Below are 27,575 nucleotides of genomic sequence, written 5' to 3'. Positions count from 1 at the left end.
TCTCAGCATGGATCGGCTTAGGGATCCTGCACATCCTTTTAAGATCGCCTCCAGTCTTGTCTCCCCAAGCTCTTTTCTTTTTCACTCTAAACCCAAACCCAAGCCAGGGCCGTCGGCTCCTATTCCACAAGTCATGGATAAGTCCCAGCAGCCCAGTTCCTTCCAGCAGCTGGAAAAGGTTTGTCCTGGTCTATACGTATCCCCAACTCTCGCTGACTATGTCCTCCCTCTTTAGCTCGGTGAAGGTACCTATGCTACCGTATGTCTCGATAATCCCTCGGTTTCCGTGATCGCACGCCGTTCACCGCTGATACGTAATAGGTCTTCAAAGGTCGTAACCGCCAGACTGGAGAGATGGTAGCGCTGAAGGAAATCCATCTCGATTCGGAGGAAGGCACCCCTTCCACGGCTATTCGTGAGATCTCCCTGATGAAGGAGTTGAAACACGAGAGTATTGTCTCGCTATACGATGTCATCCACACCGAGAACAAACTCATGCTCGTTTTCGAGTTCATGGACCGAGATCTCAAAAGATATATGGACACCCGCGGTGATCGCGGCCAACTGGACCCCGCCACCGTCAAGTCCTTTATGCACCAGCTTCTCAAGGGCATCGCCTTCTGTCATGACAACCGGGTCCTTCACCGCGATCTCAAGCCACAGAACCTGCTCATTAATAAGAAGGGACAACTCAAGCTGGGTGACTTTGGTCTAGCCCGCGCTTTCGGTATCCCAGTCAACACCTTCTCTAATGAAGTCGTCACTCTGTGGTACCGGGCGCCGGATGTTCTCCTGGGTAGTCGCACCTACAATACCAGCATCGACATCTGGTCCGCCGGATGTATCATGGCCGAGATGTACACGGGTCGGCCGCTCTTCCCAGGCACAACCAACGAGGATCAATTGACAAAGATCTTCCGTCTGATGGGTACACCATCGGAGCGCACATGGCCAGGCATCTCTCAACTTCCGGAGTACAAGCCCAACTTCCATATCTACGCCACACAGGACCTCTCCCTGATCGTCCCTCAAATGGACCATATTGGCATGGACCTGCTGAACCGCATGCTCCAGCTTCGCCCAGAGATGCGTATCAGTGCAAACGAGGCCCTACAGCACCCGTGGTTCCACGATCTCCCCCAGATCCAGGCTAAGTTGCAGCAGCAGCAACAGCAGCAGCAGATGACTGGGTATGGGGGCATGATCCCACCCCAACCTGCGTATTAATGGTCTAGACCACGCATGACGAGATGACGAGCTCGATTAGAACAATGGACATGGGAGAATTCGGCGTTATACCCGATGATCGTGGTTTTGCTTTTTTCTTTTTTCTACCTTTCACATTGCGGGGGCATTCTTTGTTGGAGACGAGCCTGCTTGGAGATGCTATATTGTGATCCGAGGCAGATAACTTATCAATTTTCTGCTCTGTTCAAAAAACGAATGCCATTCAATCCGGACACTACCTAAGGAACAGCTTTTGGCCTTGCCCGTTTGATTTGCAATCAGTTAGGGTTTCTCGGCTTATGCTTGTATTGAGGAGTAAAAATACTATAGGGTTGGTTTGAAGATGTCTCCGGGCAGAGAGAAAAGCGTAGGACTATTATCTTGAACCTCGGATGATGTCCCGATTCTTGTTACATAGCTGGAGTAGTCACGTGACCTTATACCACGTGATGCAGATAGTGGCGTCTCAAAAGTATTTGACCGCGAGTACTTCGGGACCCATTTTTAACCTAACCGCTTCTTTTACCGCCTACTTAACAGTACGTCAAAACTCGCATTACGCGCCGGTATATACGCTATAATTTACAATGCATTTCTCTCTCTCTCTCTTGCTATAACACTGCCTCCTACACGCGGAATCAGAAGCCCAGAACATGACTGCCTTACTCGGGCTAAGATCTGCGAATTACATGCTACAAACGGTTGGGGTGCTACAACTATCAAGGAACAGCGCTTTCCCGACGCTCAACTATTCAGTATACGCTTACCCAGCAAAACGTCAAAAATATAAAAGCCTTCCACGCTTAGGCACCTTTAGGAAGTTCACAGAAGCGGACCGAGACCATTACTACGATACTTACGATACTATACAAGAAAACCCGTCAATTTTGATCAAGGATCTACTTCGAGAGGTTGATTTTAGGGTCCACCGTTCGTCAATTTGGCATCTCACCCACGAAATAGGTCTTCGAAAATAGAGGAAAATACAGCATCTGTCATTAGTGCCTTTACACGCTAAAAAAAAACAACGTCTACGCTGGGCTCTTTAATATCAGTATTTTACGTCGGAGGATTGGGCTCGCGTCTATAGTCTAATGAATATACGGTTAAACGTGGAATTGGCTAGCGTCAAGGATATACTTTTATACATCCGAAAGATCAGTTTTTCAGCATTCAAAAGAAGGGAAGGATATCAAGTTCAAATGGTTCTATTGCGAGGAGTGAAGCAAGTTAAGCAAATATTTCGGGCTGCTTTTTCCGGTCTTCCGCGTCGATCGGGCCATATTCCACTGTTCGGAGATTCCCAATCTCGAAGAGGTGGCGTTTCTTCACGTACGACCAAAGAGCTCTATAGACGCATCTTGCCTGCGCTACTTAATAGTATCAACCATAAAGTTTTTTTCGAGCAAGATAACACGCCTATTCACATGGCATATATCGTACGGGACACTTCAAATATGCTCGAATACGATATCATAGAAAAGTTTTCCTTTCGCTTGATTTAAACCCAATCGGGAACCTCTAGGCGTTGCTAAAAGCCGAAATTCTTAAGCATTATCCTAATCTTATGCAGCTTCCTAATAGCGCATCTACGCTAAATTTGCTACTGGAAGCTGCGCAGAAAGCATGGAAAGGTCTAGATATTGATCTATTTAAGCATTCATCGGGGACAATGCCTCATATGGTAGCTGATATTATTAAGTATAACGGGTGCCATACTAGCTATTAAATTGCATTCAATTTTCGAGGTTTCTGCTGGCAGTATTTAAAAAGTGGGTCCTGGCCCGAAGTACTCGAGGTTAAATACTTTTGCTACGCCACTGAGCTACAAGCTACGCTCAGATCGAATACATCATCACCTTTCGCCTTCCTGTCTTTCCTGACGTAGGGCCACAAGTCTCTTCTAATTCAGACCTCTGCAGGTAATAGGCCGTCACACATAACTGGTTTTACATACGGCTCTTCTTTACTTAGTTGCTTGGCTTGTGCCATTTGTGTCAGGTCACCTCCCTTTGAGGCTTGTTCTTTCAACGCTGCCCAACGTTACATGTCTTGATAGTACCTAGTTACGTGTACAGTGACACAGGCCACCCCTCCCATTTCTCTGCAGTCTCCCGGTTTCTGATCCAATAACAAATCCTGGATTGCCCGTGCATCCCAGGCTCACGTCTTCCCACTGGCACTCGGCCGCAACCTGGCTCCATACGGTGTGTTTGAAACTGTGAGCCCATTTAAAAGACGTCCCTGAAAGCCAAATCAAACATACCAATCGGATCTCTCCACAGCAATTAGCATTCATCCCGAATCCTTGTGCGGATGATAAACAGGCTATGCCATCGACTCGGCCCGTAAGCCCAAGTGTAGAGAAGATCTACGACATACCCTATCGATCATGAGGGTCTGACCTTCTCTCTTCCTCTCATCCTTCGGTCCGTATTTTGATAAGATTTTCTACCCTGGGGGTGAAGACCTCCTCTTCTCGGCTACGTGCTTGCTATACCATGATAAACCATGGGACTGTCAGAACAGGAAATGTGGGCAATCTCAGTCACAGAACGGGTCTGCTCGACAATTTCCTTGATGGGCACGTTCGTCATTGTCTCCACGTTCATCTGGTCGACTTCTTTTCGTAAACCTATCAACCGGCTCGTGTTTTATGCATCGTGGGGTAATATCATGGCCAACGTAGCCGCTATCATAAGCCAGGATGGAATTCATATAAGTGATGATAGTGCGCTATGTCAGTTCCAGGGCTTCTTAGTTCAATGGTAAGTATCCACCTTTCTGCTTACTTTCTTGTCTTTCTTTCCAGATCATCGCTGATATGATCCTGTGTAGGTTCATGCCCGCCGACGCCCTATGGACCTTTGCGATGGCATGCAACGTCTACCTAACCTTCTTCCACAAGTATGGCTCCGAACAACTCCGCCAGCTAGAATGGAAATATGCCTTGTTCTGCTACGGCGTACCCTTCATCCCAGCTTTTGCATACTTCTTCGTCAAAACCCAGGCTCGAGGTCGGGTCTATGGCTCTGCAATCGTAAGATATTAAACAACCTTCTCGATACAAAATGTGGACTAACCCACTTCACAGCTATGGTGCTGGGTTGCAGTACCATGGGACTTCCTCCGCATAGCCCTCTTCTACGGACCAGTTTGGTTCATCATCTCACTAACATTCGCCATCTACCTCCGAGCAGGATCAGTAATCTACCAAAAACGACGCCAACTTCGAAACCTCGGTTGTATTGATTCTCTCGATCCTGATCTAGTACCTCCTGTCTCCCCCTTTGCTACAATGGCTGGTATCCAGGTTACCAGGGAGATTGACTGCTACACGCCTGAGCAGCGGACTCCTAGTGGTGGACCACACGGTCTTCCGTCCGCTGCTTTCAAGCCATACTCTGTTACCATTCAGGGTGGGAGGTTTGGAGATGTACCGCTTGATTTGGAGCATAGTTCGAGACCAGCTCCTTGTCCGCTTCAGAGCGATGGTCAGGCTAGGGCTGGGCGAGCGAATAGGGAATCTGTTTCGCAGCGGAGGTCTATTGCTACTGAGGCTAATTCGGCTGCTTGGGCGTATACTAAGTATGCCATGTTGTTTTTTATTGCTTTGCTTGTGACTTGGGTATGTTGTATTTCTATTGTTAGACTTGTTCTTATGGATTCAACATTTGCTTTATGTATTGGATGCTAATTACTCAACTTCAGGTCCCATCTACGATCAACAGAGCCTACTCATTCGCTCACCCAGACAGTGTCTCATTCGGTCTCAACTTTGTTGGTGCTTTTGTCCTTCCACTTCAAGGCTTTTGGAATAGTCTGATATACGTCTCGATTTCATGGCCGGCGTTCAAATTGCTTTGGCAGGATATTCGTGCACACATAGATTTATGCCATATATCCCGTTTCAAGGCAAAGATGAAACCTGCTCATATACGAAAAGGTTCCACAAGCTCAAAAATTCCTGTTATATTGGAGGATGATAGTATGCACCATTGACGTGCAATATTGTTGTTTTGGTTTGCATGAATCTACTTAGGGCTGGCTGGCATCCATTTGATTATCCCAATTTTTGGCAACACACCCTAATTTTATGACTTATGTACTATGTATACCTTTCAGCGTTCTTGAGATCTTGAGTTGAATTCCAGCAGAAGTATAATCAAATAATTGCGCTTAAATGTCCCAACCACCCTATAAAACACGTGACCGTCGCGTCGCGTTGAATCCGGTCAATGAAAGAATCACCAAATTCCTGAACGTCAACAACCCTATACACACCCTCTCGACATATCCAAAGATCATCTTACACCTCAATATCCTACTTACCAACATAATCCAACTCATACAACCACGCACAATGGCCGAATCCGAACCAAACACCCACCAACCACCAGCAGCATCGCCCTCCCCTCCCCCGCCAGCCCAAGTTCCCCAAGCTCCCGGCCCTCGCGCTTCACGTCTGCACCAAGTTTTCGACCAAGCTTTGGCGCGCACACTTCGCGCAAACTCATATGCGAATTTTGCAAGCTGCTTCCCTACACCGGCGCGCCATGTTCCTGCCAGTCTAGAGAGTGTTTGGCGACAATTAAACGCGAAGCTAGAAGAGAGCGCGAAAGCCGAGTTTGAGGAGATCATTGCGGAGCGGGATGTCGTACCGCATCTTAATGAATTGGATCGATTGGTCGGTGAGGCTAGGGCGAGGAGGGACCAGGAGGAGGATGAGGATTCTGAGAGGACTGTGTACGTTGAATATTACGATCTACAACACTCATTTGGCCATGGATGATGTGGCTTTTAATTTGGGGTTTTTTTCTGACGTTCGTTTCACAGTCCACATACCCTCGGCGCAGAAGACCTGTACAAGGCACACCTCACGCCGTATCTGCAGGAAGCGCAGTCGACCCTGAATGACAGACTTAAAGTAACGCATGCGGAGAACACGCAGCTGGCGCAGACTGTTCAGTCGCAGAGACAGGAAATCGAACAACTGCTGGCGCATCTTGGTTATGTGGTTTCTGATATTGAGGGAGCTGCTTCTGCTGCCACGCAGTTCAGCAAGGAGCATCATCTTCGCCAGGATGCGGTCCAGATGGATGAGGAGGTAAATGCTCGTTCGGGTCTGTGAGGGCTTGTGTGCTCAGGTGATTTCAGTCATTTCATGAGATCAGCGCACTCAATTCTCTTCCGTCCACCATTCCGTCTTCCACCATATCTTGTGCTACGGCGACCAGTTGCTGGAGGACGGTTCTTTTGAGCTGCTCGAGCTTGGTATCCTGACCTTCCAGTGCTGCGGCAATTGCTTCCTTGCATGATCCGTCCCTTTCTTCGTCGGTGGCTCCGTCGCGGCGGGCTAATGCAGCTGCGCCGCGGTAGTATGTTTGCGCATTGCGCAGGAGCATGGCGCCATTCTGTTTTGCCATGGCATGGTTCCAAGGAGCGCGACCCAGTCGCCAGCGATGCATCTCCACGTCTCCCCGTCCAATGTGGATTTTGGGCAGGTTGTCGGCGTCTGGGTGTTTGGATGCAACTGTCAAAGCTTCCAAGGCTGTCGAGAGCGATTTCCACCGGACTGCCACTGCGTTCTCGAATGCCTCATCATCCTCAGATGGGGGAATGTCGTTGAGCGATGCATTGAGTGATGTAAGCGCATCCGCTTTAGCGCAAAGTCCTTCAGGGTCCGCGGAGACGACCAGGTCCGGCCCAAACACCTGCCCAACCTCCTGCTGGTATGTTTGGATATCGGTGTGTCCACCACGGTACAGAAGCTCGTTCAATGCACAAATGAATTTGGCCCGCGCCAAACCCGCCTCATACTGCCTGTCCGAGCCCTCGGCATAGGCAGGGAGCCGCGACTCCACCAGCTCTGATGAATACTCCTGCACCCAGCCAACACCACCGGCACCCGGGTTGAATGTCAACAAGTTGCACAACGTGGTCAAGGTCTCCAATTGCGCCACGGCAGTATCAACCAGGGTATTCTTCGTGATGGGCTCAACAATCATAGCCCACTGCTCCTGTTCCTGCTCCGGCTCCTCACCAGCAGCCTCGGCTTGCGGTTGCGTCTGCTCCACGGGCTCCGGCGCCTGGGGCGGCATAACCCCAGACTCCATCGCCTCAATCTCCTCCTGCCTCTCGGTATACTTCATCTCCTGCACCATCAAACACCGCTGGAACAACTCAATGGCCTCTTGCAAATAAGTGCCAGCCTGCATAAGCTGCTCATCACTAGGGTGCTTAGAGTTCGATATCGACTCCGCTAGACTCGTCAGCACCTGGCCCGAATTGAACAACACGTCAGCATTGTCCTGTTCCAGGACCAGCGCCTCCCGGTGCGACTGCAGTGCCACCTGCAGAATCTCTCCCTGTGGGGCTGGGAGTTGTGCTGCTAGCTTGGGATGTTGGGTGATTTCGTATTGGACTCGGGCTCTAGATGGAGTGTCAGAGATAGTTTAGGTAGAAATGCAGACCAACATTTTCCCTTCACATACTTGTTATAGGCTAGATCGAATGTCCCGGGGTGTTTCTGCAGTCCTTCGTCGTAGTTTGTGATAGCTCGCATGAAAAATCGCATGGATTTGGCTGCATCGCCGGCTCGCCATTTCTCGCCTGCTTCTTCTAGCTCGACGCCCGCTAGTATTGGTTAGCGTTATTCGCATTTACTATGGATATCATTTGTGTTGTATTATATTGAGGCTTATGTTGGACTTACCAGCAAGGTAATCATCGGCCGTCACTGGAGCCTATGTCGAGTTATGAGATCATGATTGGACTGTGTTGTGGGTATGTCAATATAACATACCTGCTTCGAAGCGGACTTCTTCTTGGACTTTGTCTCCTTGAGGAAAGACTTGTGCTTGGGCATTATTGCGGGCTTTGTCTGTCTTCAGCTGGGGTTTTGACTGGTGTTTGGAAGAAGATTGACTGTATGAGGTGAGCTTTGCACAATTGTGTAATTAGATCCGGCAAAATCTACGCGGAGTGAGGCGGGGTGGGTGGGAAATTACATAGCTTCTACACCGCCTACTTTATTTGGAACAACTTGCTTGGACTCCGATGCCTATTATTTCTTGTTTCTTGGTCCAATTATAAGTGCCAAAGACAGGAGGAGGACTTTGTCTAGGAATGTCACTCGTTGCTCAACTAGTCAAGATACCCTTATACAATACAGCATGTACCATTTAAGGACCGACTTTGGCATTAACGGCCAACTCCACTCCGAGACTCTAATATGGATTGCTTGAATGGCTTGGATAGACGCTTGTATGTACGGAGCATATGAGGTAAATTGTGCTCTTTCATGCTCTTATCGGAACAACTTATAACTTACGATAGGCCAGGCTATAGCGCTACTCTTTGTGAGACGCAGTCGTATGATTTCAATACAGTACTTTTGTGGTATGGTGTGAAAAGGGGTGCAGTATGCCGTGTAGCCTATACATTGCACAGGCAAATCCGGCATTTGGATACATATCAGATGGCAAGTGTTCCTTGTTAGGATGTATATGCATGGAGAAAGCATCATAGGTCATCAAGGTATTCCAAGATGTATTATTACTCTAATGAAGTCAATACAAAAATGTCTTAGTTGACCTCAGAAGCCCAAACTATAGCCGAGCTCGCGTGGACCGCACGTGGCAAAGTGGCAAAGAAGCTCATGATATCAGAGAGGAGTGAATGTCGGAGACCGAGTTTCATAACGGCGATCCTTTTAAGCCACCTCCCATCCATCCGACCCCCTTTACAATTAATTCCCCACCACTTTTAACACGACCCACCCCGTTTGGCCTCTCCTGAGACTTGCTTGAAGTGAAGGAAACCCTTTGCGCCCGAACTTCCCAACTTTCAGCTTCTTGCTCCCCGGACTTTTGCATCCCCTGCGTATGTGCCCCTTGCTGAAGAATTGTTTCCGCTTAGAAGACGCTAACCAGGCTTTTCTGCACAGGCGTTTAGTCTACACAACCCGTGTCCATCTCCCGGCGCATCCCCTTTTACAACGTCTACTCTATTCGAAATGGCTCGCCAACAGTCTCTTGATTCGGAACGTCCCATCATGGCCCAGTCGGTAGGTGACCACTTCCACGCTTTGCCCCCTATACCCCTCCTGTCCCTCAGGGCGACATTCCTCAGTCTAACACTCTCGCAGAACCGAAACTCAAAGCGCTTCTCCACCATCAGCGGAAACCCCTCGCTGGCTGCTTCCGATCGCACAACTGGCAGCCTTCCCAGCGGTGACCCCAGAATCGCCGACATCACCCACCTCCACGACGGCTTCGAGCGCCTCGAGAACAAGCCCCTCACCAAGCAGCGCTTCGTGCCCACCGAGGAGAAATCAGACAACTTGAACAAGCTCGCTCTCGGCGCTAAGGTCGAGCGTGCTCTGGGCCGGAGAATGACTAGCCAAGACGCTGTCATGCGCAAGCCTCTCTCCGAGAAGGATGCCGCGGCAGCTGATTCTTGATCTCAATTCTATCTGCCAGTCCGGAGCTACACTTGCAATGGTGTTTTTCTGCTACTCTGTGTGATTTGCCTCCAATCTTTTCTTCTTTTTTTTTTTTTCTCTTTTTTCTGGGTTGGAGGTCTGCATCCTCTATCCGAGCCTGTCGGCACGGCTCTCATGATTGTTGTCGGTTTCACAGTCGAGCACCCTTTAATGTCTTATCATACCCCCTTTCTTTTTTTAGGATCAGTTTGCGGCGTTTTGACTTGAGATTCGCATTGTTTCTTTCTTTTGAGTGTCAATTGTGGATCTTGTCTGTTATTTTAGATGGCTTTCCCTTGTCTTGATTTGTTACAAAAATCATATGTTCATTTTTTGACAGCGTTTCTCTGATTTATGCTTGATATCGGTCAGTGTTCCTAGAGTCTACTGCTAGATTTACCATAAATATAACCAATAGTCTTTCTCTTTGGTACGGAACCACCAGTCTCGAGACCTGACACAATCTCCACAGGTATACAATGCACGAGCAGTGGACTCAGTGGAACCCCCCTCATCTGCCCTATATGTTTTGTTCTTATATTTAGCCTCCAATAAAGCAAACAGTTAACTCTTCATAGTAAGCTTCTGATATACTAAGCCTGATCTGGATACAATTCTGCCGGGCGGTGTATAGCCAAGCCCACGCGAAACCCGCACGGAGTCAAGAAGGAAGTCGCTTTTTCTTCGAAGGCGAATTTCCACAGCTTCATTCCATCTCTTTTACTTCCATTCTCCCTCCTACTTCTTCATCTCCGTCCTATCTCCGAGATCTTTTTCTTGATCCTTTTGATTTCCATCTCCAGTCGGCTTCAAATCCCCACCTCCAATTTATCCGCCACACACAAGAGTCTTCCCGGATTCTCATCGCAGCTATACTTCATCTGCCGCATTCTTAAGACCCCTCCTTTTTTTTCCTTTCCTCGGCTCTTTTCTGCCTTTCCTTCGGATCTCCTCAATTGCTTGCATTGTTGCTAGGTCCATATCGCATTGTGAGTTTGATCCACATGTCCACTTCGGTCCGGGATGCGAAGACTAATGCGCATCCAGTGAAGCGAGGGAATTCAAAACTGCTTCATATTTAGACCTTTCATCGCTTTCTTATCACTTCCACCTTTGCCAAAAAGCTTTTGGTTTCTACAGTACCACTCATCTCCATCGCGCTCGGCCACAATTAATCTCATTTCCCCAAGACAAAACCCCTCAATCTGACGCTATGGCCGACATGACTCAAGTTCCCATCAATGGCAACTACCCTGCCCATGGTTACCCCGACTCCTTCAACCACGCAACCATGAACACTGCGGCCAGCTTCCAGCCTGCCCAGTCCTCCACTCCTACCACTGTTACTCCTACCGATCAGAAGAATGACATCTCCAAGGATGAGGTGGGCTGGTACTTTGTCGAGCAGTACTACACCACCATGAGCCGCAACCCCGATAAGCTGCACCTGTTCTACTCTCGGCGGTCTCAGTTGGTCTTCGGCACTGAGGCCGAGTCCGTGCCCGTTACCGTCGGCACCAAGGTACGTTAAATCCATCCATCTACGCGAATGTCACTAACATATACCCTCACTAGGCTATCAATGATAAGATTAAGCAGCTCGACTTCCAGGAGTGCAAGGTGCGCGTCCTGAACGTCGACTCTCAGGCTTCTTTCGAAAACATCCTGGTCTCCGTTATTGGTGAGATCTCCAACAAGTCCGAGCCTTCCCGCAAGTTCGTGCAGACCTTTGTTCTCGCTGAGCAGCCCAATGGTTACTACGTCCTCAACGATATTTTCCGTTACATGGTGGATGAGGAGGAAGAGATCGCTGCTGAGCCCCCTACCCCCGCTGCGCCTGCTACCGAGACCCCCAAGGCCGCTGAGGCTCCGGTTGAGGAGACCCAGGTGACCGAGGAAGTCGCTGCCACCAAGGTTGATGAGAAGCTCGAGGAGGCTGAGACCAACGGCGAGGTTGAGCAGCCCGAGCAGCCCGAGGAGGTCACCCCTCAGACCAACGGTACCCCCGCTGTTGAGGAGACTCCTGCTCCCGTTCCCGCCGTTGAGGCTGAGGTCGTCAACGACGAGAAGCCTGAGACTCCTGAGCCTTCTCCCGTTCCCGAGGACAAGGAGGTTCCTGAGAAGGACGCCGCTCCCACCCCTGCTGTTCCCAAGACTTGGGCCAGCATCGCACTTGCTGGTAAGGGCCCCGCCAAGGCTGCGGCTGCGGCTGCGGCCGCTGCGGCCCCGGCTGCCCCTGCTGCTCCCAAGGCTGCCACTCCCGCTGCTCAGGCTCCCGCCGCTCAGCCCGCTGCTACCTCCCCCGTCCCAGAGGCTGCTCGTCCCCAGGAGACTGGCTCCACTGATGCCGGATGGCAAACCGCCGGCCATGACCACAAGAAGTCTCAGCCTCGCGCCGGCGAAGAGCAGACTACCCTCGCTTACATTAAGAACGTCAACGAGAAGGTCGATGCCAGCCTGCTCAAGCAGACCTTGGCTCGTTTCGGCAAGCTGAAGTACTTTGACGTCAGCCGCCCCAAGAACTGCGCCTTCGTCGAGTTCGAGCAGGCCTCTGGTTACGCTGCTGCCGTTGCTGCCAACCCCCACCAGATTGGCAGCGAGCAGATCCTTGTTGAGGAGCGTCGTCCCCGTGGCAATGCCTTCGGTGGCAACGGCTTCCCCGCTGGTCGTGGATCCGGCCGTGGCCGTGGTGACCGTGCCGGCAGCCAGGGCCGTGGTGGCTTCCAGCGCGATGGCCGTGGAGGTTTCGCTCCCCGTGGCCGCGGCGGCAGCGGCAACGTTGCCGCCAAGGGCCGCAGCCAGGCTCAGGCTGCTTAAATAATTACACGATCCCGACGATCCTCGCCGTTCTCCTTCACACGTCGGTGTAGTCATATCAATGACTTCTCTTCGGACGATCTTCCAGGATCTGTATTACTCCCATTTTTGATCCCATTTTTTTTTTCTTTTGCCCCGTCTCTTCTAATGACATGTTATGTGACTATTGCCTCCCCCTTTTTCTTCCCGTCACAGTGCATATTAGCGGTTGGTCCGGGTAGGCTGGAAAAGTTGCGTTTCTTTCCCTGCCTCCTCTGGGCACTTTTGTTTTAACTCGAACTTTTCTGCTTTTTTTCTTCTTTATCCCTGGATCGGTCTTTTCTTCGACTTGACGATCAACATATTACTTTCATGATCTCCGTGATATCGCATTTCTGTTTCACTAGCATAGCAAACTTCAGGTTTTAACGGTGGTGCGCCTTTCCGGTCTTTCTTGTATCTCCTTTTTTTGTTATGTTTCTATTTTTTGTAAATGAGGACTTCTGGGACATTGTATGGAGTATCAAATACGACAGGAATTGACTAGACAGAGGACCTTGATATGGGGAAGATTCTAGAGCGGGGTGCCTCAGGCCGCAACAGCCTCAAATAAAGCAATGTACATGTATCACAAAGGAATTAGGGAACTAAAATAGTCCACAATTCCCCAGAATCCTCTAGAACAGCTATATAGACATATCGACCTGCAGGGGCATCACGTTGCCTGACCGACCGGTGGAAGTCGCTGGATCATCGTAGAAACCCACCCAGAGAATTTTTGGAAACACAAAACGACCGTCCCGCCTCTTCTACTTTCTTCAACTCTCTGCTTTGGTTTCTCCCCCCAGAGCTCCTTTTTGATTTCCCATTCTTTTCCTTGTAAGCTTGACTCTCTACCTCTCACATCTTACCTTCCCTTCAATTCCTCTCTCATCTCTCTATCTCTCTATCTCTTCTCTTTCTAACCCGCTCACTCTTCAGTCACACCGCCATCATGCCCGAGACCTTCGAGTTCCAGGCTGAGATCTCTCAGCTGCTCTCGCTGATCATTAACACCGTCTACTCCAACAAGGAAATCTTCCTTCGTGAGTTGATCTCCAACGCCTCCGATGCTCTCGACAAGATCCGCTATGAGGCTCTCTCCGACCCCTCCAAGCTCGATTCGTGCAAGGATCTGCGCATCGACATTATCCCCGACTTGGAGAACAAGACCCTCACCATCCGTGATACCGGTATTGGTATGACCAAGGCTGTAAGTATTTGCCACTTTGATGACTTTTGATCTCAATGACTAATATTCGTCTCTTAGGATCTCATCAACAACCTTGGTACAATTGCCCGCTCCGGTACCAAGCAGTTCATGGAGGCCCTCTCCGCTGGTGCTGATATCTCCATGATCGGCCAGTTCGGTGTTGGTTTCTACTCTGCCTACCTCGTCGCTGACCGTGTCACCTTTGTGTCTAAGCACAACGATGACGAGCAGTACATCTGGGAGTCCGCTGCTGGTGGTACCTTCACCCTGAACCAGGACACCGAGGGCGAGCAGCTCGGCCGCGGTTCCAAGATCATCCTCCACCTTAAGGATGAGCAGATGGACTACCTCAACGAGGCCCGCATCAAGGAGGTTGTCCGCAAGCACTCCGAGTTCATCTCCTACCCCATCTACCTTCACGTCCTGAAGGAGACCGAGACCGAGGTCCCCGACGAGGAGGCTGAGGAGTCTAAGGAGGAGGATGATGAGAAGAAGCCCAAGGTCGAGGAGGTCGATGAGGATGAGGAGAAGAAGGAGAAGAAGACCAAGACCGTCAAGGAGTCCAAGATCGAGGAGGAGGAGCTGAACAAGACCAAGCCCATCTGGACTCGCAACCCCACCGACATCACCACTGAGGAGTACGCTTCTTTCTACAAGTCGCTCTCCAACGACTGGGAGGACCACCTCGGTGTCAAGCACTTCTCCGTCGAGGGTCAGCTCGAGTTCCGCGCTATCCTTTTCGTCCCCAAGCGCGCTCCCTTCGACCTCTTCGAGACTAAGAAGACCAAGAACAACATCAAGCTCTACGTTCGTCGTGTCTTCATCACCGACGATGCCACCGACCTCATCCCCGAGTGGCTCTCCTTTGTCAAGGGTGTCGTCGACTCCGAGGACCTGCCCCTCAACCTGTCTCGTGAGACCCTTCAGCAGAACAAGATCATGAAGGTCATCAAGAAGAACATCGTCAAGAAGACCCTCGAGCTCTTCACCGAGATTGCTGAGGACCGTGAGCAGTTCGACAAGTTCTACCAGGCCTTCAGCAAGAACATCAAGCTCGGTATCCACGAGGACGCCCAAAACCGCCCCACTCTGGCCAAGCTCCTCCGCTACCAGTCCACCAAGTCTGGTGATGAGGCCACCTCCCTCGCCGACTACATCACTCGCATGCCCGAGCACCAGAAGAACATGTACTACATCACTGGCGAGTCCATCAAGGCTGTTGCCAACTCTCCCTTCCTGGACACCCTCAAGCAGAAGAACTTCGAGGTTCTGTTCCTCGTTGACCCCATTGATGAGTACGCCTTCACCCAGCTGAAGGAGTACGACGGCAAGAAGCTCGTCGACATCACCAAGGACTTCGAGCTCGAGGAGACCGACGAGGAGAAGGCCGAGCGTGAGGCTGAGGAGAAGGAGTACGAGGACCTCGCCAAGGCCCTCAAGAACGTCCTCGGCGACAAGGTCGAGAAGGTCGTCGTCTCCCACAAGCTTGTCGGCTCCCCCTGCGCCATCCGTACCGGCCAGTTCGGTTGGTCCGCCAACATGGAGCGTATCATGAAGGCCCAGGCACTCCGTGACACCTCCATGTCCTCCTACATGTCCTCCAAGAAGACCTTCGAGATCTCCCCCAAGTCCCCCATCATCAAGGAGCTCAAGAAAAAGGTTGAGGCTGACGGCGAGAACGACCGCACCGTCAAGTCCATCACCCAGCTCCTCTTCGAGACCTCCCTGCTCGTCTCTGGATTCACCATCGAGGAGCCCGCCAGCTTCTCCGAGCGCATCCACAAGCTCGTCTCCCTGGGCCTGAACATCGAGGAGGACGCCGCTCCCGCCGAGGCCACCACCGAGGCTGCTGCTCCCGCCGAGGCTACCGGCGAGAGCGCCATGGAGGAGGTTGACTAGATTTTTGAACCTTAGTTTTGATCTTGGTCTTCTTTGCTCTTGCTAATTTTTAAAGTCTTACGGGAAACGGGAAACGGGATATGACCCTCTGTGATGTTTTTTTTCTTTTTATTACTTATGTGTTCTACAATGAAATTTTACTATTTCTCAATCTTATGAATATCGTAGATCTGTAGACGTCGTAGACAACCTCTACTGTAGTATTCTATCACCTACACTATTGTTCTTAACTGAAGTGAGCTATGAAGTTGATAGTTCGCCGCATGGTAAAGTCAGCTAGCTACCTCGCAGTTGACACACCCAGTCATATCTGGTCAATCAGGCTGACAACTCTGAAACCTCGGCCTCGATAACGAGGGGCCAGCCTGTAAGAAGTACATTAGTCAGTCTCCCACAACAGACATGGGGCATCCGCTGGGTTGGTCGACAAAGCATCAGACGCAGATCAATGAGGGTAGGTTCAAGCGTGAGATACCCTGATGTTGTATAACGCGAGAGTCGTGGAGCTTATAATTCGTATCATTGTCGGGTTGGCCATTTATGCTCACAAATTCCAGGATTGTACAGCTCCATCGGCTTTACGGGCCGTGTAACTAGCAAGCCTGGAGCGTACCCTGTAAACGGCAATTCGAGAGAATTAAAGATAGAAATCATGTACCCTTGGTGTGAGAAACTTGTCACATAGAGATGCTGTTGTCCAAGACGTGAAGATATGCAAACACGTATCGCTATGTAGAAGCCATAGCTTGACCGACAATAGGAGAACCCACATGTCCACTATGGTGCTGTGATATTCAGCCAGCGGAAGCCCTATCATGAAAAGAAACAATTTGTATAGAACAAAATGTTACAAAAGCAAAAAAGAATGGACGGGCGGTGGATCGAACACCGGACTTTTCGCATGCAAAGCGAACACTCTACCACTGAGTTACGCGCCCAGTTGTGATGCTGACTACTCAAACTTGAGTATTGTAATGTGAGGATAATTGTTCCGAGTTTGGATCTCTTATGTTATAGATGTCTATCAAGATGCTATATTTGTATACTTATGAGTATCGTCTGCCATATAAGTATCATGCTTACATCTCCTGCATCGTTGGCACGGCCACAGCTCTGGTCTCATCCACCATTCAAGAAGATTATTGTCGTATGTAATGGGAAACCCGATATCGTTCTGTTCGATACTCAACCTTTGAATCAACTTTGGCCTAAGCAGGTCCTGTTCCAACGTAAAGAAAGCGACTAGTCGAAATTTAGTTAGGATTGCCTCTATACATGGACTCTTAGGCATCCGGACTCCAATGTCTCTGGCCACCCGAAATATATTTGTATGTTTTTTTCCCCCTCGTAACATTCACCCGAGTCATACATAACTTCTACGCATGTTCTTTCCCTCTCCTACGGTAACATCTTTCATTCTAATCTTATCCCGTGCCAATAACTTCCTATGTCCTTCCAATATGTCTACACAAACCCGCACCATCGCCATCGTGGGTATTGGCCCATCCATGTCCCGATCCCTCGCTCTATGGCTCGCAAGTCTATGATAAACATTGACAGTCCCCTAGAAACTACTCGGCTCTCACAGTGTCCAAAGTAAATTTCTTCAGCGGGGCAAAACAACTGCGACGTACTAATGTATTATTAAAACTGGAGGAAGATCGAAGGACCTTAGGACCTCCAGGGCTGATACTTCTACCATTAGAGAATTCTAAATGATGACCGATAAGTGGTAGTCAGAGTGGCTGCTAGGATACTTCTTCTGGTGCTTCAAGGCTTTTCTATGATGTTTTCCAGAGGTTGGTTTCGAGGGTGTTTTAGACCGCTTTTTCAAGGTATCAACGGTTTCTACTATCGTTTAGGGCAACGTAAGATAATGAACGAACTAAATGGCTCTATCTAGACATTGAGGTTCTTCGGTCCATGATCCACTTGTCCAAAGGCCTCAGCCTCGAACCAGAAATCCACGAGATCTCGCTCTCTTGTTCATGTCCCACATGTCGATGGATTTAGCATGGAGGCAGTCTCTGCTGAAAAGTCGCTCTCGAAGCGATGCATTAGAACCTTATCTTAGCATGAATCAAGGAAAGGTCATGTTATAACCCATACACAGGATCAGAGGGGTTATCCCCGTAATTGGGAGGGATGGAGCAGTAGTATGCTGAATCTCCCGTCGATGTCTCAGAATCCGAGCAGTTCAGCTTGGTAGCAATCTTTGCTTGCAAGTCGCTCTCGGACACATGCACGGAAGATCATGTGAGCATGAATCAAGAACATGAGAAAGCGATCAACGTACCCATAGACGTAGGCACAAAGGTCCAGAAAACGGACAAAACAGGTCGGGAAAGGAAAGAGATGGTGGAAGCGGAAGATCAAAGATGAAGTACAAGAAAGGAGACGAAGAAGATATGAGACGAAAGAGGAAGACGATAGAGAAAATGAGGCCTTGATATTACCGGGGTGCTTCTACCACCTCTCTGAAGACACCCGGGAATTAGATGAAACAAGAAAGTACGATATGACCAAATTACAGAGAATAACAACGTTCACTGTCTATTGGCTGTTGGTATACAAGAGACTAAAAGTAAAGTACCACCGTAGTTCAACTCCAACGCTATCAAATCAAACAATAAAGATAGATCGTAGATCGTAGAACAAATTAAGGAAATAGATAGGGTTACCCTTTTTTCCAACCCTGACCCAACCCCATGTTGCCATCATGAGGCGAGCAAAAGATTTGAGTCATATTAGAAGAATACAGTCTGTTCACGCAGATCATTTAGAATCGCTTGCTCCGGCTTCCTTGGCAGTTGATGCCCCAACTGCGGCCGTATCTTTCGAGTCACCCGATAGTTTGGCCTCGGCCACTGCCAATTTGGCACTGGTTGCGTCCAAGGTCATTTTCAGGGCCTTGATGTAGTCGATGGCCATCTCCACGGCAGTCGCCTTGCTGATGGTCTGGTTGGCCTTTTCCTTTTCTTTCTCCTTGTCGGTGGGCTTATTGCCAGATTCCGTGGCCTCTTTAGCATTACGTGCGTCGATAAAGTCTTTCGGAATGAGAAGCTCAATTTCCTTAAGGGCACTGTTGATCCGATTCCGGCGACCCTGCTCGGCAAGCTTGTGATTCGTGCGCTTTGAACTGAGATTCTCCGCCAAAGCTTCGGGGTAGGAAACACCAGACGGAAGAGTACCATCAAGAATGTGCTGGTAGTTTGACTTTGATGCCAAGTAAAGAGCATCATGGGACATACCTAGATATAGTTAGCATAAGATTCGTCAGCCTCACGTGGGGTAAGCTTACCCTCGCCGCCCTTGACGAGGGGCTGGATGCTAGGGCTGATCTTGGGCCGCAGCTGCGGGCTGGCGTGTGTGGAGCTCAGACTCGGGCGTTTCCGAGACGATGCTTTCGAAGATTCTTTCCGAGGGACCGGCCCACTGGGAGATGGCATTGCAGTTGTACATGGGCTAGGAGCAAGCGAAGCAGACGAAGATTCCCCAGCGGGCGTTCCATTCGTGGATAGCGATGGAGTTCGCATGGCAGTTTCAATCCGGTTAACCTTCGGACGCAGCTGCGTAGAAGTGGCCGCCTCCGGCAAGGAAATATCCTCCATCAGCTCATCTGGAACATCAGATTCGGCAAGCTGCGCTTGACCGAAAGAACCGGAAGTGCTCTGCGCGTGCGAGTTCCGCTGGAGGCGCATCAGAAGCGAGGGAGTCGCAGCGAGACCTGGCGAAGGAACATGGGGAGTAATGGCTGGGGATATCCGGGGAGGCGGAAGAGCAGGTGGTGGCATCAACGGTTCTGATAATGGCTCGGGTGAGACCGAATCTTGACCGGAGCCTTCGTTGCTGCTAATCTGGAGAGAGCGAATGTCCTGGTTTCGCGGCTTCGTGGAATTTAACTCCTGGGTGAGACTGTTGTAGAATTCCTCCGAGTTTGTCGCCAATGTGCTGCGTTTGCGCTGTGCCAGGATATTGGGCGACTGCTTGACCTTTCGTGCATTGTTAAGCCGGGTAGTCGTCGTTGATGGGCGTCGGCGGTTATTGGGCTTCCGGATGATGCTGGGAGATGGTGGAGCCGAGGTTCCGGGAAGCTGGTTTACTTCTGCGGTCGTAGGAACGAAGCCTACATCCGACACCTGTCTGGCGTGGAATTGATAACTGTTGGATTCGGCGTTTTGGGCCTCCAGAGCAGGGGATGTGAGTGGGGTGAAGTATTCGCCGGGAATAGTGTATTCGGGAAGTCGAAATTGGTTCTCCAGGGGGGTCATGGCTGGTGATACGAGAGGGGTGTAAAGAGCCTGGTTTGTTAGCTGGTGATCCATCGGGGTTGCAGTCTTCGCGACCTACCTGCTCTTCATTGATGCGCCCATATCTATCATAGATCTCAGGTGTCCCGTCCACCCGCTGCGAGTAGCGGGCGGCATTGCCATGCATTTCGATACTATTCGGGGTTGGGGGGATCATCGTCTGGCCTTGCATGTAATGTTGGTGCGCGGGCGGTTGCGACATGGATGAGGGTTCTTGCGCGCAGAACCCCGGTGTCATTCCAGGGGCCGAGTAGGCCATCTGGTTGACATTGTGAGCGTGCGACTGAGTAGGATCATGGTTGAAATCCATGGCCATGCCATCCATTTTGCCTTGGTACTGCACGGCATGCGATTGCGAGTAGCCCATCTCAGACTCTGGAGCGGTGGTGGTCGGTAGGGAATGTTGCTGGGAATGTTGCAGATTGGCTGGTCCGTGCCCTTCGATGTCGGGAAACGGCATATTGAACTCGAGAAAGTTGGAGAACTCATCCTCAGGCGCGGCCATGAGAGTGTTCTCATGGAGTTGCTCTGGCCACGACATGGCTGGCTGGTCCATGTGGGTAGGACAGAGGAAGAGGTAGGCAATTCAGAGGGAGAGGGGGGGGGGGCCAATCGGAGAACAGATATGTAGCAAAGAAGGTCTGTGAAGAGAGACCCTCAAGAAGATGCCTGAGAGAAGAGTAGAGGCACAAGACCGAGGGGGATCTCAAATCCCAGGAGTTGAACCAGAAAGCGTCTGGTGGAGATCAACCTTTTCCCGTGAAATCGGGCGGACACGGTACTATGCGACCTTCGGTTCCATCCACCGGCTTGCCACTGTGTGCTTAGCCTTCTTTTTTTTTTTAATGGCGCTAGTTGCGCCTGGCTTTGTAGCCGATGCAGAATAAAAGTACCGGATTTCTGTGCTGTAATTTAACCATTATTTTTCTTTCTAGGGTTCCTCCAATCCACAGTGGAGATGGATCCGGAGGCCGGAGAGACATCTGGGGATGCTTCTGGAGACTACATGTGCGTGATAGAGTGGAATAAGTTAAACTAAGACACCGTAGAAGCCTAAGACGGGGCAACTATCATGAGGTGCGTAAGCGTAAAATCTTACTCCCATTCAGCCGATTCAGGCACACTTTGGCGCCTGAGGCAGAGCGGGGTCTCGTTATCACCCCGTGATGCTTACCTACACATGACATGATCATTCATTCGTATGCACCTGGAGTTCATCCCTTGGATTATTTGGACCTTGTTCTCTAGAGAAATGCCTTCATGATGAGACCTGCTCCAGAACCGTTCCTGCGCAAGCAATCCTTTGACACCTCTCCATCCGTCGATCCCCGCACCGCGACCCCCACGACCTTCTTCCTATCTCGGAGCCCGCATGTCTCGGATCTGGAATCCAGCACCTCGACGGATAGCCATGATAGCCAAGATGCCAAAGAGAATATGTACGGAGTGCAAAGCCTAGACGAGACTCTATGTCAGGCTGAGTTCGCAAGCTCTCCCCACGATCTCCCCGCAGACAACTTAAAGCATGCCACCGATGATTTAGAATCGCACCTCATACGACGTCGGTCAACTGTAAAGCCGCTGGATGCAGAAACCTTAGATTCTCCCCAACAGACATCGTCTCTTTCTCATACAGTATCTCGGCCTTTGACTCCGCTCGACCTGGGCAACCCCGATGATCCGTCGTCGCTGCCTAGCAGCCCAAAATCGACATCCAATCAGTCTCTACGGCCTCTTGACGATATGTCTATCACCGATGAAATCAATAGTCAGGCTATCGGGTCTGGAGATGAAGAGGACTTTGGATCATCACGTCCGCCCCCGGGTGGGGCGTCCCAGCTTATCATGCCAAGTATTAAAATGCCCAGTCGACGGCCGTTCACCGAGCGAGGAAAAACCATGGGGCGATTCAAGCTTCTTCTGGCTGGTTCCCCAGGTAAGTACAGCGCTTTGTTCTCAGTTGTAAACGCCACTAATCGCCTTGAAATAGGGTCAGGAAAAACTTCTTTGATCAAGTCGATTGTTCAGACTTGTGAAGACATCGTCCATGTCGACACCATTCCATCGGTGACCTCGTTAGAACGACGTAGATCATCTCGGCTCCGGTCTCGTGGTACACTCGTTACAACCTCCGAGATTTATGCGAGTACAAAACCTTATCCATCCTGGTGGTCGGATTTGGAAGATTCGCGCGTGCTTCGACGCCGGAAAAGTATCGGGGAAATTGTACTGGAGAGGAACATTTGCTTCGTTGATACACCGGCTACATCATTGAGTCGCGCGGGACAGATCGAAGCTGTTGTCCAATATTTGCGACAACAGTTGCTTCGTGCTACCTCTGCTCTCAACGACACCGGTGTGGATTTCCAAAATTTACTTGCCGGCAACGGTGGATCCCAGGTGGATGCCATCCTTTATTTGATTTCTAATGGTAAGTCTCCTGAATTCCCGGTCTCATGTCGTCCATACTGAGATTGTCTCCAGACACCTTATCGACAGATGTGGAGTGCATTCGCAAGCTCTGCGAACTGAGCAATGTGATTCCAGTGGTGTCCAAATCGGACACACTTTCCGCCGAACAAATCACCGCGCTGAAATTACAGTTTCACGAACAATCCAGCGAGGCAGGGATTAAGCCCTTTCTGTTCGGAGACCCGCCCGGGGAACTAGACGGGCTAGATTCCCAACCACCATATGCAGTGTCATCGGAGAAAGCCGTCGACACAGAAACAATGGATGCCAGCACCCTAATGAGCCCGGACTACGTCCAACCCCTCGTACATTCAGAATTAGACGCACTAGTGGAAAAAATGTTCGACCGAGATAACCTAGCATGGATGCGCCATTCCGCTGCAAAGAAACTCACCCAACGTGCCGGCTTTTTTTCGGTTCCGCCCGCAATGCCGTTGCCCAAAGCGCAGCTCGGACCAACCCCAAGTGGGGCCGACCAAGCGTCGGGTTCATCCATGACTTCTTCCTCTCCCAGTTATGCCATGGCCCGCCTAGCAGACCACACTCGAACCGAAGAGCGGGTCGCTCAAGTTCGACTGGCACAATGGGCAACAGACCTCCAGCGAAGCCTGCAGAACGAACGTGATCGCTATTCCTCACTAGCGCGGGGCGAACGCGCCGTCTGGCTAACAGAGCGCTTGAACGAGTGCGTCGTGGACGGCTCGCTCGTACCTTTGTCGCAAACCCCTGGCTTTTGTGGCTTGCATATCCCGGTAGGCGAAAAACATCCACACTCAAACGGGCTGCATGTCATGCGACCACATGCTGCTTCGCCCGTTTACCATGTCGCCTGTCTCAGCCCACATGACCCCCTCGGCGTGGTGCGCTGGATTGACGACCTTGGTCGGCGGAGCTGGGTGCTCGTTCAGATTGCTGGTAGTGTGGGTGTTGTTGGTGGGTTGGCGCTTTGGCTTGCGCGCACTTGGGGTCTCCCGGCGCGCAATCTGACTGACTTGCGTCTGGATTATTGGTGTGGCACGATGGAGCGGGCATAAGATCGCTCCAGGTATGATAATGAGGAATGAGCGATGCAGTTATTCGGAGTAGGTTTATTTTTTTTTATTTTTTCTTAAGGTATGGCTTTGCTATGAGGTTTGGTGTCTTTCCCTTTGGGTCTCCTCTCTTTTACTTTCTATTCCCCGGTTGCCGTCATTTATCGTCGGCGTCCTGCGACTACATTCTTGAGGTTTGGGTCACATATCATAGGCAAACGGTGGTTATGCATGAAAATGAGAAGCATGATCTTTGGTATACTCTCCCTTGTTTCGTACGATTGGCTCTCTGTCTTTCGCGACCTATCTGTATACTATTCTACCTACGTGTATATTCTACAACCCGCTCGGATGTAACACTAGTCTATTCCCTGTCAATATCATGCGTTTATTGCATGAGAGGCATGCCATTTGAGTTACCACTTCATGTTTCTAGTGTATAATTGGGCTAGCATAAAGCCAAGGTCAACAAAATCGCAGTTACATTTAATATATACATGTGCTACAGATAGTTACTTGATGTTAAGAGAACCTTAAGTTTAGTGACAAACTTGGCATTGAGCCCAGAAAAAGAACCTCAAAACCTGGCACCTGCTGTTCAGTCATGTAGTCAAGACCTGTCGCTTACTTCATCAACCAGGCAAGATGGCCGAGTTGGTCTAAGGCGCACGGTTCAGGTCAACCTGATCCCGATGGTTTCATAACTATCTCCGTGTCTCGAAAGGGGCGTGGGTTCGAATCCCACTCTTGTCATATCCTTTTTTTTGCTTTACCTGCCTATATATCTACAATTGTAGTCAAATGAGTTGGCTGATGAAGAGAAATGCTCTCTGTATACTTTTGAACTTACCACCTAAAAGGCCTGTTTGTACTCAACAGCACATGGCAAATCAGCAAAAAGTGGTACTTTTGTCCAAGACAAAGTACAGCCTCAGGGTCCAATGCGTGACAGTAAGGAGTGACTGCATAGCGATCAAGCATCTGACTGGAGGGAAATTAAAGTCACTGACGAGGACTCAATGCAACTGTACCAGGCTACCTACCATATTCCGAGGGGCATTAGCATTAGCTGAAACACGAATTCCGAATTAGAGGGGGCAGTCTGTTACAAGATACAGAAAAGAAAGCCTTCTCTAAACACAGTCCGAGGCCGAGCTGAACCAGCTCAAAGACTACAAAGAAAGCGAGTATAAAAATAGGTTATATACTACAATTTATAGACAGCTTCTATATACAATTCTCGAACAAGCCGGGAATAAGAACAATGCCAGAATAAACATACGGCTGGGCATAACATAATGGATAGAAATGATGGCTGACCATTACAGCTTAGCCCGGGGAGCGGATTCCTCCTCGAGAGCCTGGGCATACAGCTCGTCTAGGAGTGTACGGTAGAGCTTGACAGCGGGGGGACGCTTGAGCTTGAGACTATGGGTAAAAAAAGGTCAGTAAAAGGTACATCAGATGAGATGGGGAATATTGATGGAGTATAACCTACGTTGGGGTGAGGAGGTTGTTCTCAACGGTGAAGGGCTCAAGCTTGAGAGAGACGTTGCGGACACGCTCGTATCCGGCGAATTTGTGCTTCTTGGCCATGCGCTCGAGATCACGGAGGACAGCGCGACGGACCTTGTCGTCGTTCAGAGTTTCCTTGATTGCGTCAAGGTCTGTCGGGGCAATGTTCTTGCCTAGGACCTTGCTGACGTATGGAGCAAACATGTCAGGGGATACGCCGAAAATACCGACCAGGAAAGTCTGCATGCTGTCGCCGTGGACATAGGCCTGGCCAATGTAGCCGAGCTCGGAGAGGATGACTCCCTCCAGACGCTCGGGGGAGATGTACTCGCCCTGAGCGAGCTTGAGAACGTTCTTGCGGCGGTCGATGATGATGAAGCGGCCTCTCTCATCGACTGTGCAGACGTCACCGGTGCGGAACCAGCCGTCCTCGGTCACGGCCTTGGAGGTTTCTTCTTCGTTCTTGTAGTATTCGCGGAAGTTGTTGTGGCCGCGGAGGAGGAGCTCACCGCGGGGGAAGGGCTTGTCGTCCACAGAGTATTCCATGTCGGGCAGGGAGACCAGGCATGCCTCCATGCTGGGTGCGATACGACCACAGTTGCCGGATGACAAGTCCTCAGGGGACTGGGCGGTGGCCATGGCGTAGGACTCGGTCAGACCGTAGCCCTGAATAACATCGGTACCGGTGGCAATACGCAGGAAGTTGTGCAGAGTTGGGTCGAGGGGTGCGGAGCCGGACACCATGTATTTGGCTCGCTCCAGACCAAGAGCGGCAGCCACCTTCTTGGCCCAGATACGATCGTACAAGGCGTGCTTGCTAGTCGCCTTGGAGGGGTCGGGGTTCTTCATATTGGCGGTCTTGGCCGCCACAATGTGTCGCGACATAGCACCCTTGAAACCAGGCTGCTCAACTGTGGCAGCACGGATAGCAGTACCGAATCGGCTGTATAGACGAGGAACAGACATGAAGCCAGTGGGTTTAAGCAGCTTCAGGTCGTCAACCAGCTCCAAGACATTTCCGTGGAAGTAGCCGATTCGAGCACCACCCCAGAAAGCAGTATGTTCTGCAAGACGGGCATAGATGTGGGCCAATGGGAGGTAAGAGCACATTGTGTCACCTCGAGCCTGGCCAATAAAGGCCAAACCACAGGATGTGGCAGCCACCGCGCTGCGGTGTGTCAGGACCACACCCTTGGGGGGTCCAGTTGTTCCGGATGTATAGTTGATAGTAACGATATCATCTGCAGTGGGAGGGTTGTATTCGCGCTTTGAAGCCGCGCCAATCTCTTCCACCTGGTCCATGGAGTAAATTGCGAGGTCCATACCAGCAGCCATAGACTCAAGCAGCGCACGCTTGGAGTGTCCATTCTCCTCGCCGCCATCCAGCGGGTCCAAACTGACAATAATCTTCAAGTTGGGGAGGGAAGCCTTGAGCTTGAGCAGGGTGGGAATGTGAGGCAGAGAGGTAACAACACAGTTCAGCTCGGCGTGGTTGATGATGTATTCGGTAGCGTCCGGGGCCAAGACGTCGTAGATGGAGACAGAGTAGAGGGATTGAGAAATGCAAGCAAGATCTGAATGTCCCGAGTTAGTCTCTTATACTGAATCTCCCAGTGATTGCCAAACTCACCAGTGATCTGCCATTCAGGTCGGTTCTGAGACCAGAGACCAACACCATATTGCCCAGGGCGATGGCAGTTGTGCTTGTGGTGGAGCTCCACCAGACCCGCACCAAGCGCGGCGCGTCTCTTCTGCACAGTCTCATAAGTGAGCCAAGAATATTCATCATAGGTCTTCGTCGTGCGGTTAAACGGGCGCCATCCGAGGCAGTGGTTCTTGGGCTGGCGGATAGCGGTCGATTCGAACATGTCATGGGCAGTGGTGACCTGAACCTGATCAGTAATGGATACCTCGGCCTCGTCGGCTATTCTTCATACCTGTGGATCCAGTGTGGTCAACAATTCCTTCTGCGCATTCCATGCTCGGTATACCCGACTGCGGCCAGGCTGTTCAGTGCCAGGAATAGGAACAGAGTACGCTGTACCCTTGGGAGGCTCTTGCTTGAGCTGCTCGGCCTTCGCCAGGTGAGGTGGTTGTGTGAAGAACATGGTGTCAACCTAGACAAGAGGCTGTCAATATGATTCAAAAAAGCAAAGAAGCAAAAAAGTAAACAGGTAGACAAACCAGGATATAGAGAAAGAAAAAGGACAAGGCCTCCGAGAGATCCGCGGGATTAGGGGGAGAAAGAGTGTGGGGAAAAGAAACTGGAGTCTCAACAGGCCGGAGCGGCCGACCTTTTTGGATAAAACTCCATTGAAGCCATCATGAGCCGAGCTGGGGCAAAAAAGGGACCTCGGCTCCTGGCGGGTACTTGTCAACGGGTGGCAATCCCCATAGTGAATCAGGTACCACGCTAATGAACTGAAAACGGCGCGTCTGCTGACACATGCACAACGTCATTTACTCACATGTGTTTCACGTGGACCGAGATAGACTCTCCTTGCATGTATATGGACATGTTGATTGAATATGAATATGTAACTATGTAAGATAATAATATATGTGCTGTACAGTGTCAACGCCCCCAA

At 50.5% G+C, this 27,575-nt stretch overlaps 10 protein-coding genes across 10 annotated transcripts; 7 read left to right on the top strand and 3 right to left on the bottom strand.

Annotated features, from left to right (window-relative positions):
• Window positions 1–7: 7 nt before the first annotated feature.
• N7508_001843 (cyclin-dependent serine/threonine-protein kinase phoA) lies at window positions 8–1,227 on the top strand (the record flags this gene model as incomplete). Its single annotated transcript, XM_058459909.1, has 3 exons — window positions 8–178; window positions 236–259; window positions 322–1,227. The coding sequence occupies 3 exons, from the start codon at window positions 8–10 to the stop codon at window positions 1,225–1,227; spliced, it is 1,101 nt and encodes a 366-aa protein (XP_058323441.1).
• Window positions 1,228–3,738: 2,511 nt separating this feature from the next.
• Window positions 3,739–5,229, top strand: N7508_001842 (putative cAMP receptor-like protein; the record flags this gene model as incomplete). The annotated part of the gene is made up of 4 exons (XM_058459908.1): window positions 3,739–3,995; window positions 4,066–4,267; window positions 4,322–4,855; window positions 4,939–5,229. The coding sequence occupies 4 exons, from the start codon at window positions 3,739–3,741 to the stop codon at window positions 5,227–5,229; spliced, it is 1,284 nt and encodes a 427-aa protein (XP_058323440.1).
• Window positions 5,230–5,590: 361 nt separating this feature from the next.
• N7508_001841 (PMF1/NNF1 family protein) lies at window positions 5,591–6,358 on the top strand (the record flags this gene model as incomplete). Its single annotated transcript, XM_058459907.1, has 2 exons — window positions 5,591–5,973; window positions 6,064–6,358. 2 exons carry the CDS (start codon window positions 5,591–5,593, stop codon window positions 6,356–6,358), a joined length of 678 nt encoding a protein of 225 aa, XP_058323439.1.
• A 31-nt stretch (window positions 6,359–6,389) lies between these two features.
• On the bottom strand, window positions 6,390–8,095 carry N7508_001840 (uncharacterized protein; the record flags this gene model as incomplete). Its single annotated transcript, XM_058459906.1, has 4 exons — window positions 6,390–7,659; window positions 7,722–7,863; window positions 7,943–7,973; window positions 8,033–8,095. The coding sequence occupies 4 exons, from the start codon at window positions 8,093–8,095 to the stop codon at window positions 6,390–6,392; spliced, it is 1,506 nt and encodes a 501-aa protein (XP_058323438.1).
• Window positions 8,096–9,244: 1,149 nt separating this feature from the next.
• N7508_001839 (uncharacterized protein) lies at window positions 9,245–9,691 on the top strand (the record flags this gene model as incomplete). The annotated part of the gene is made up of 2 exons (XM_058459905.1): window positions 9,245–9,295; window positions 9,377–9,691. 2 exons carry the CDS (start codon window positions 9,245–9,247, stop codon window positions 9,689–9,691), a joined length of 366 nt encoding a protein of 121 aa, XP_058323437.1.
• A 1,234-nt stretch (window positions 9,692–10,925) lies between these two features.
• On the top strand, window positions 10,926–12,529 carry N7508_001838 (NTF2 and RRM domain protein; the record flags this gene model as incomplete). Its single annotated transcript, XM_058459904.1, has 2 exons — window positions 10,926–11,234; window positions 11,288–12,529. The coding sequence occupies 2 exons, from the start codon at window positions 10,926–10,928 to the stop codon at window positions 12,527–12,529; spliced, it is 1,551 nt and encodes a 516-aa protein (XP_058323436.1).
• A 973-nt stretch (window positions 12,530–13,502) lies between these two features.
• Window positions 13,503–15,659, top strand: hsp90 (chaperone Hsp90; the record flags this gene model as incomplete). Its single annotated transcript, XM_058459903.1, has 2 exons — window positions 13,503–13,760; window positions 13,818–15,659. 2 exons carry the CDS (start codon window positions 13,503–13,505, stop codon window positions 15,657–15,659), a joined length of 2,100 nt encoding a protein of 699 aa, XP_058323435.1.
• Window positions 15,660–18,434: 2,775 nt separating this feature from the next.
• N7508_001836 (phosphate-sensing transcription factor PHO4) lies at window positions 18,435–20,525 on the bottom strand (the record flags this gene model as incomplete). The annotated part of the gene is made up of 3 exons (XM_058459902.1): window positions 18,435–18,910; window positions 18,961–19,960; window positions 20,010–20,525. 3 exons carry the CDS (start codon window positions 20,523–20,525, stop codon window positions 18,435–18,437), a joined length of 1,992 nt encoding a protein of 663 aa, XP_058323434.1.
• Window positions 20,526–21,232: 707 nt separating this feature from the next.
• Window positions 21,233–23,475, top strand: N7508_001835 (uncharacterized protein; the record flags this gene model as incomplete). Its single annotated transcript, XM_058459901.1, has 3 exons — window positions 21,233–21,905; window positions 21,960–22,400; window positions 22,454–23,475. The coding sequence occupies 3 exons, from the start codon at window positions 21,233–21,235 to the stop codon at window positions 23,473–23,475; spliced, it is 2,136 nt and encodes a 711-aa protein (XP_058323433.1).
• A 1,319-nt stretch (window positions 23,476–24,794) lies between these two features.
• On the bottom strand, window positions 24,795–27,095 carry N7508_001834 (putative AMP-binding enzyme; the record flags this gene model as incomplete). Its single annotated transcript, XM_058459900.1, has 4 exons — window positions 24,795–24,900; window positions 24,971–26,561; window positions 26,618–26,873; window positions 26,925–27,095. 4 exons carry the CDS (start codon window positions 27,093–27,095, stop codon window positions 24,795–24,797), a joined length of 2,124 nt encoding a protein of 707 aa, XP_058323432.1.
• Window positions 27,096–27,575: the final 480 nt, after the last annotated feature.

Source organism: Penicillium antarcticum, assembly GCF_028974205.1.
Source record: "Penicillium antarcticum strain IBT 31339 chromosome Unknown utg000002l_segment0_segment0, whole genome shotgun sequence".
Lineage (NCBI taxonomy): Eukaryota > Fungi > Ascomycota > Eurotiomycetes > Eurotiales > Aspergillaceae > Penicillium > Penicillium antarcticum.
This window is presented reverse-complemented; position numbering and strand designations above follow the sequence as displayed.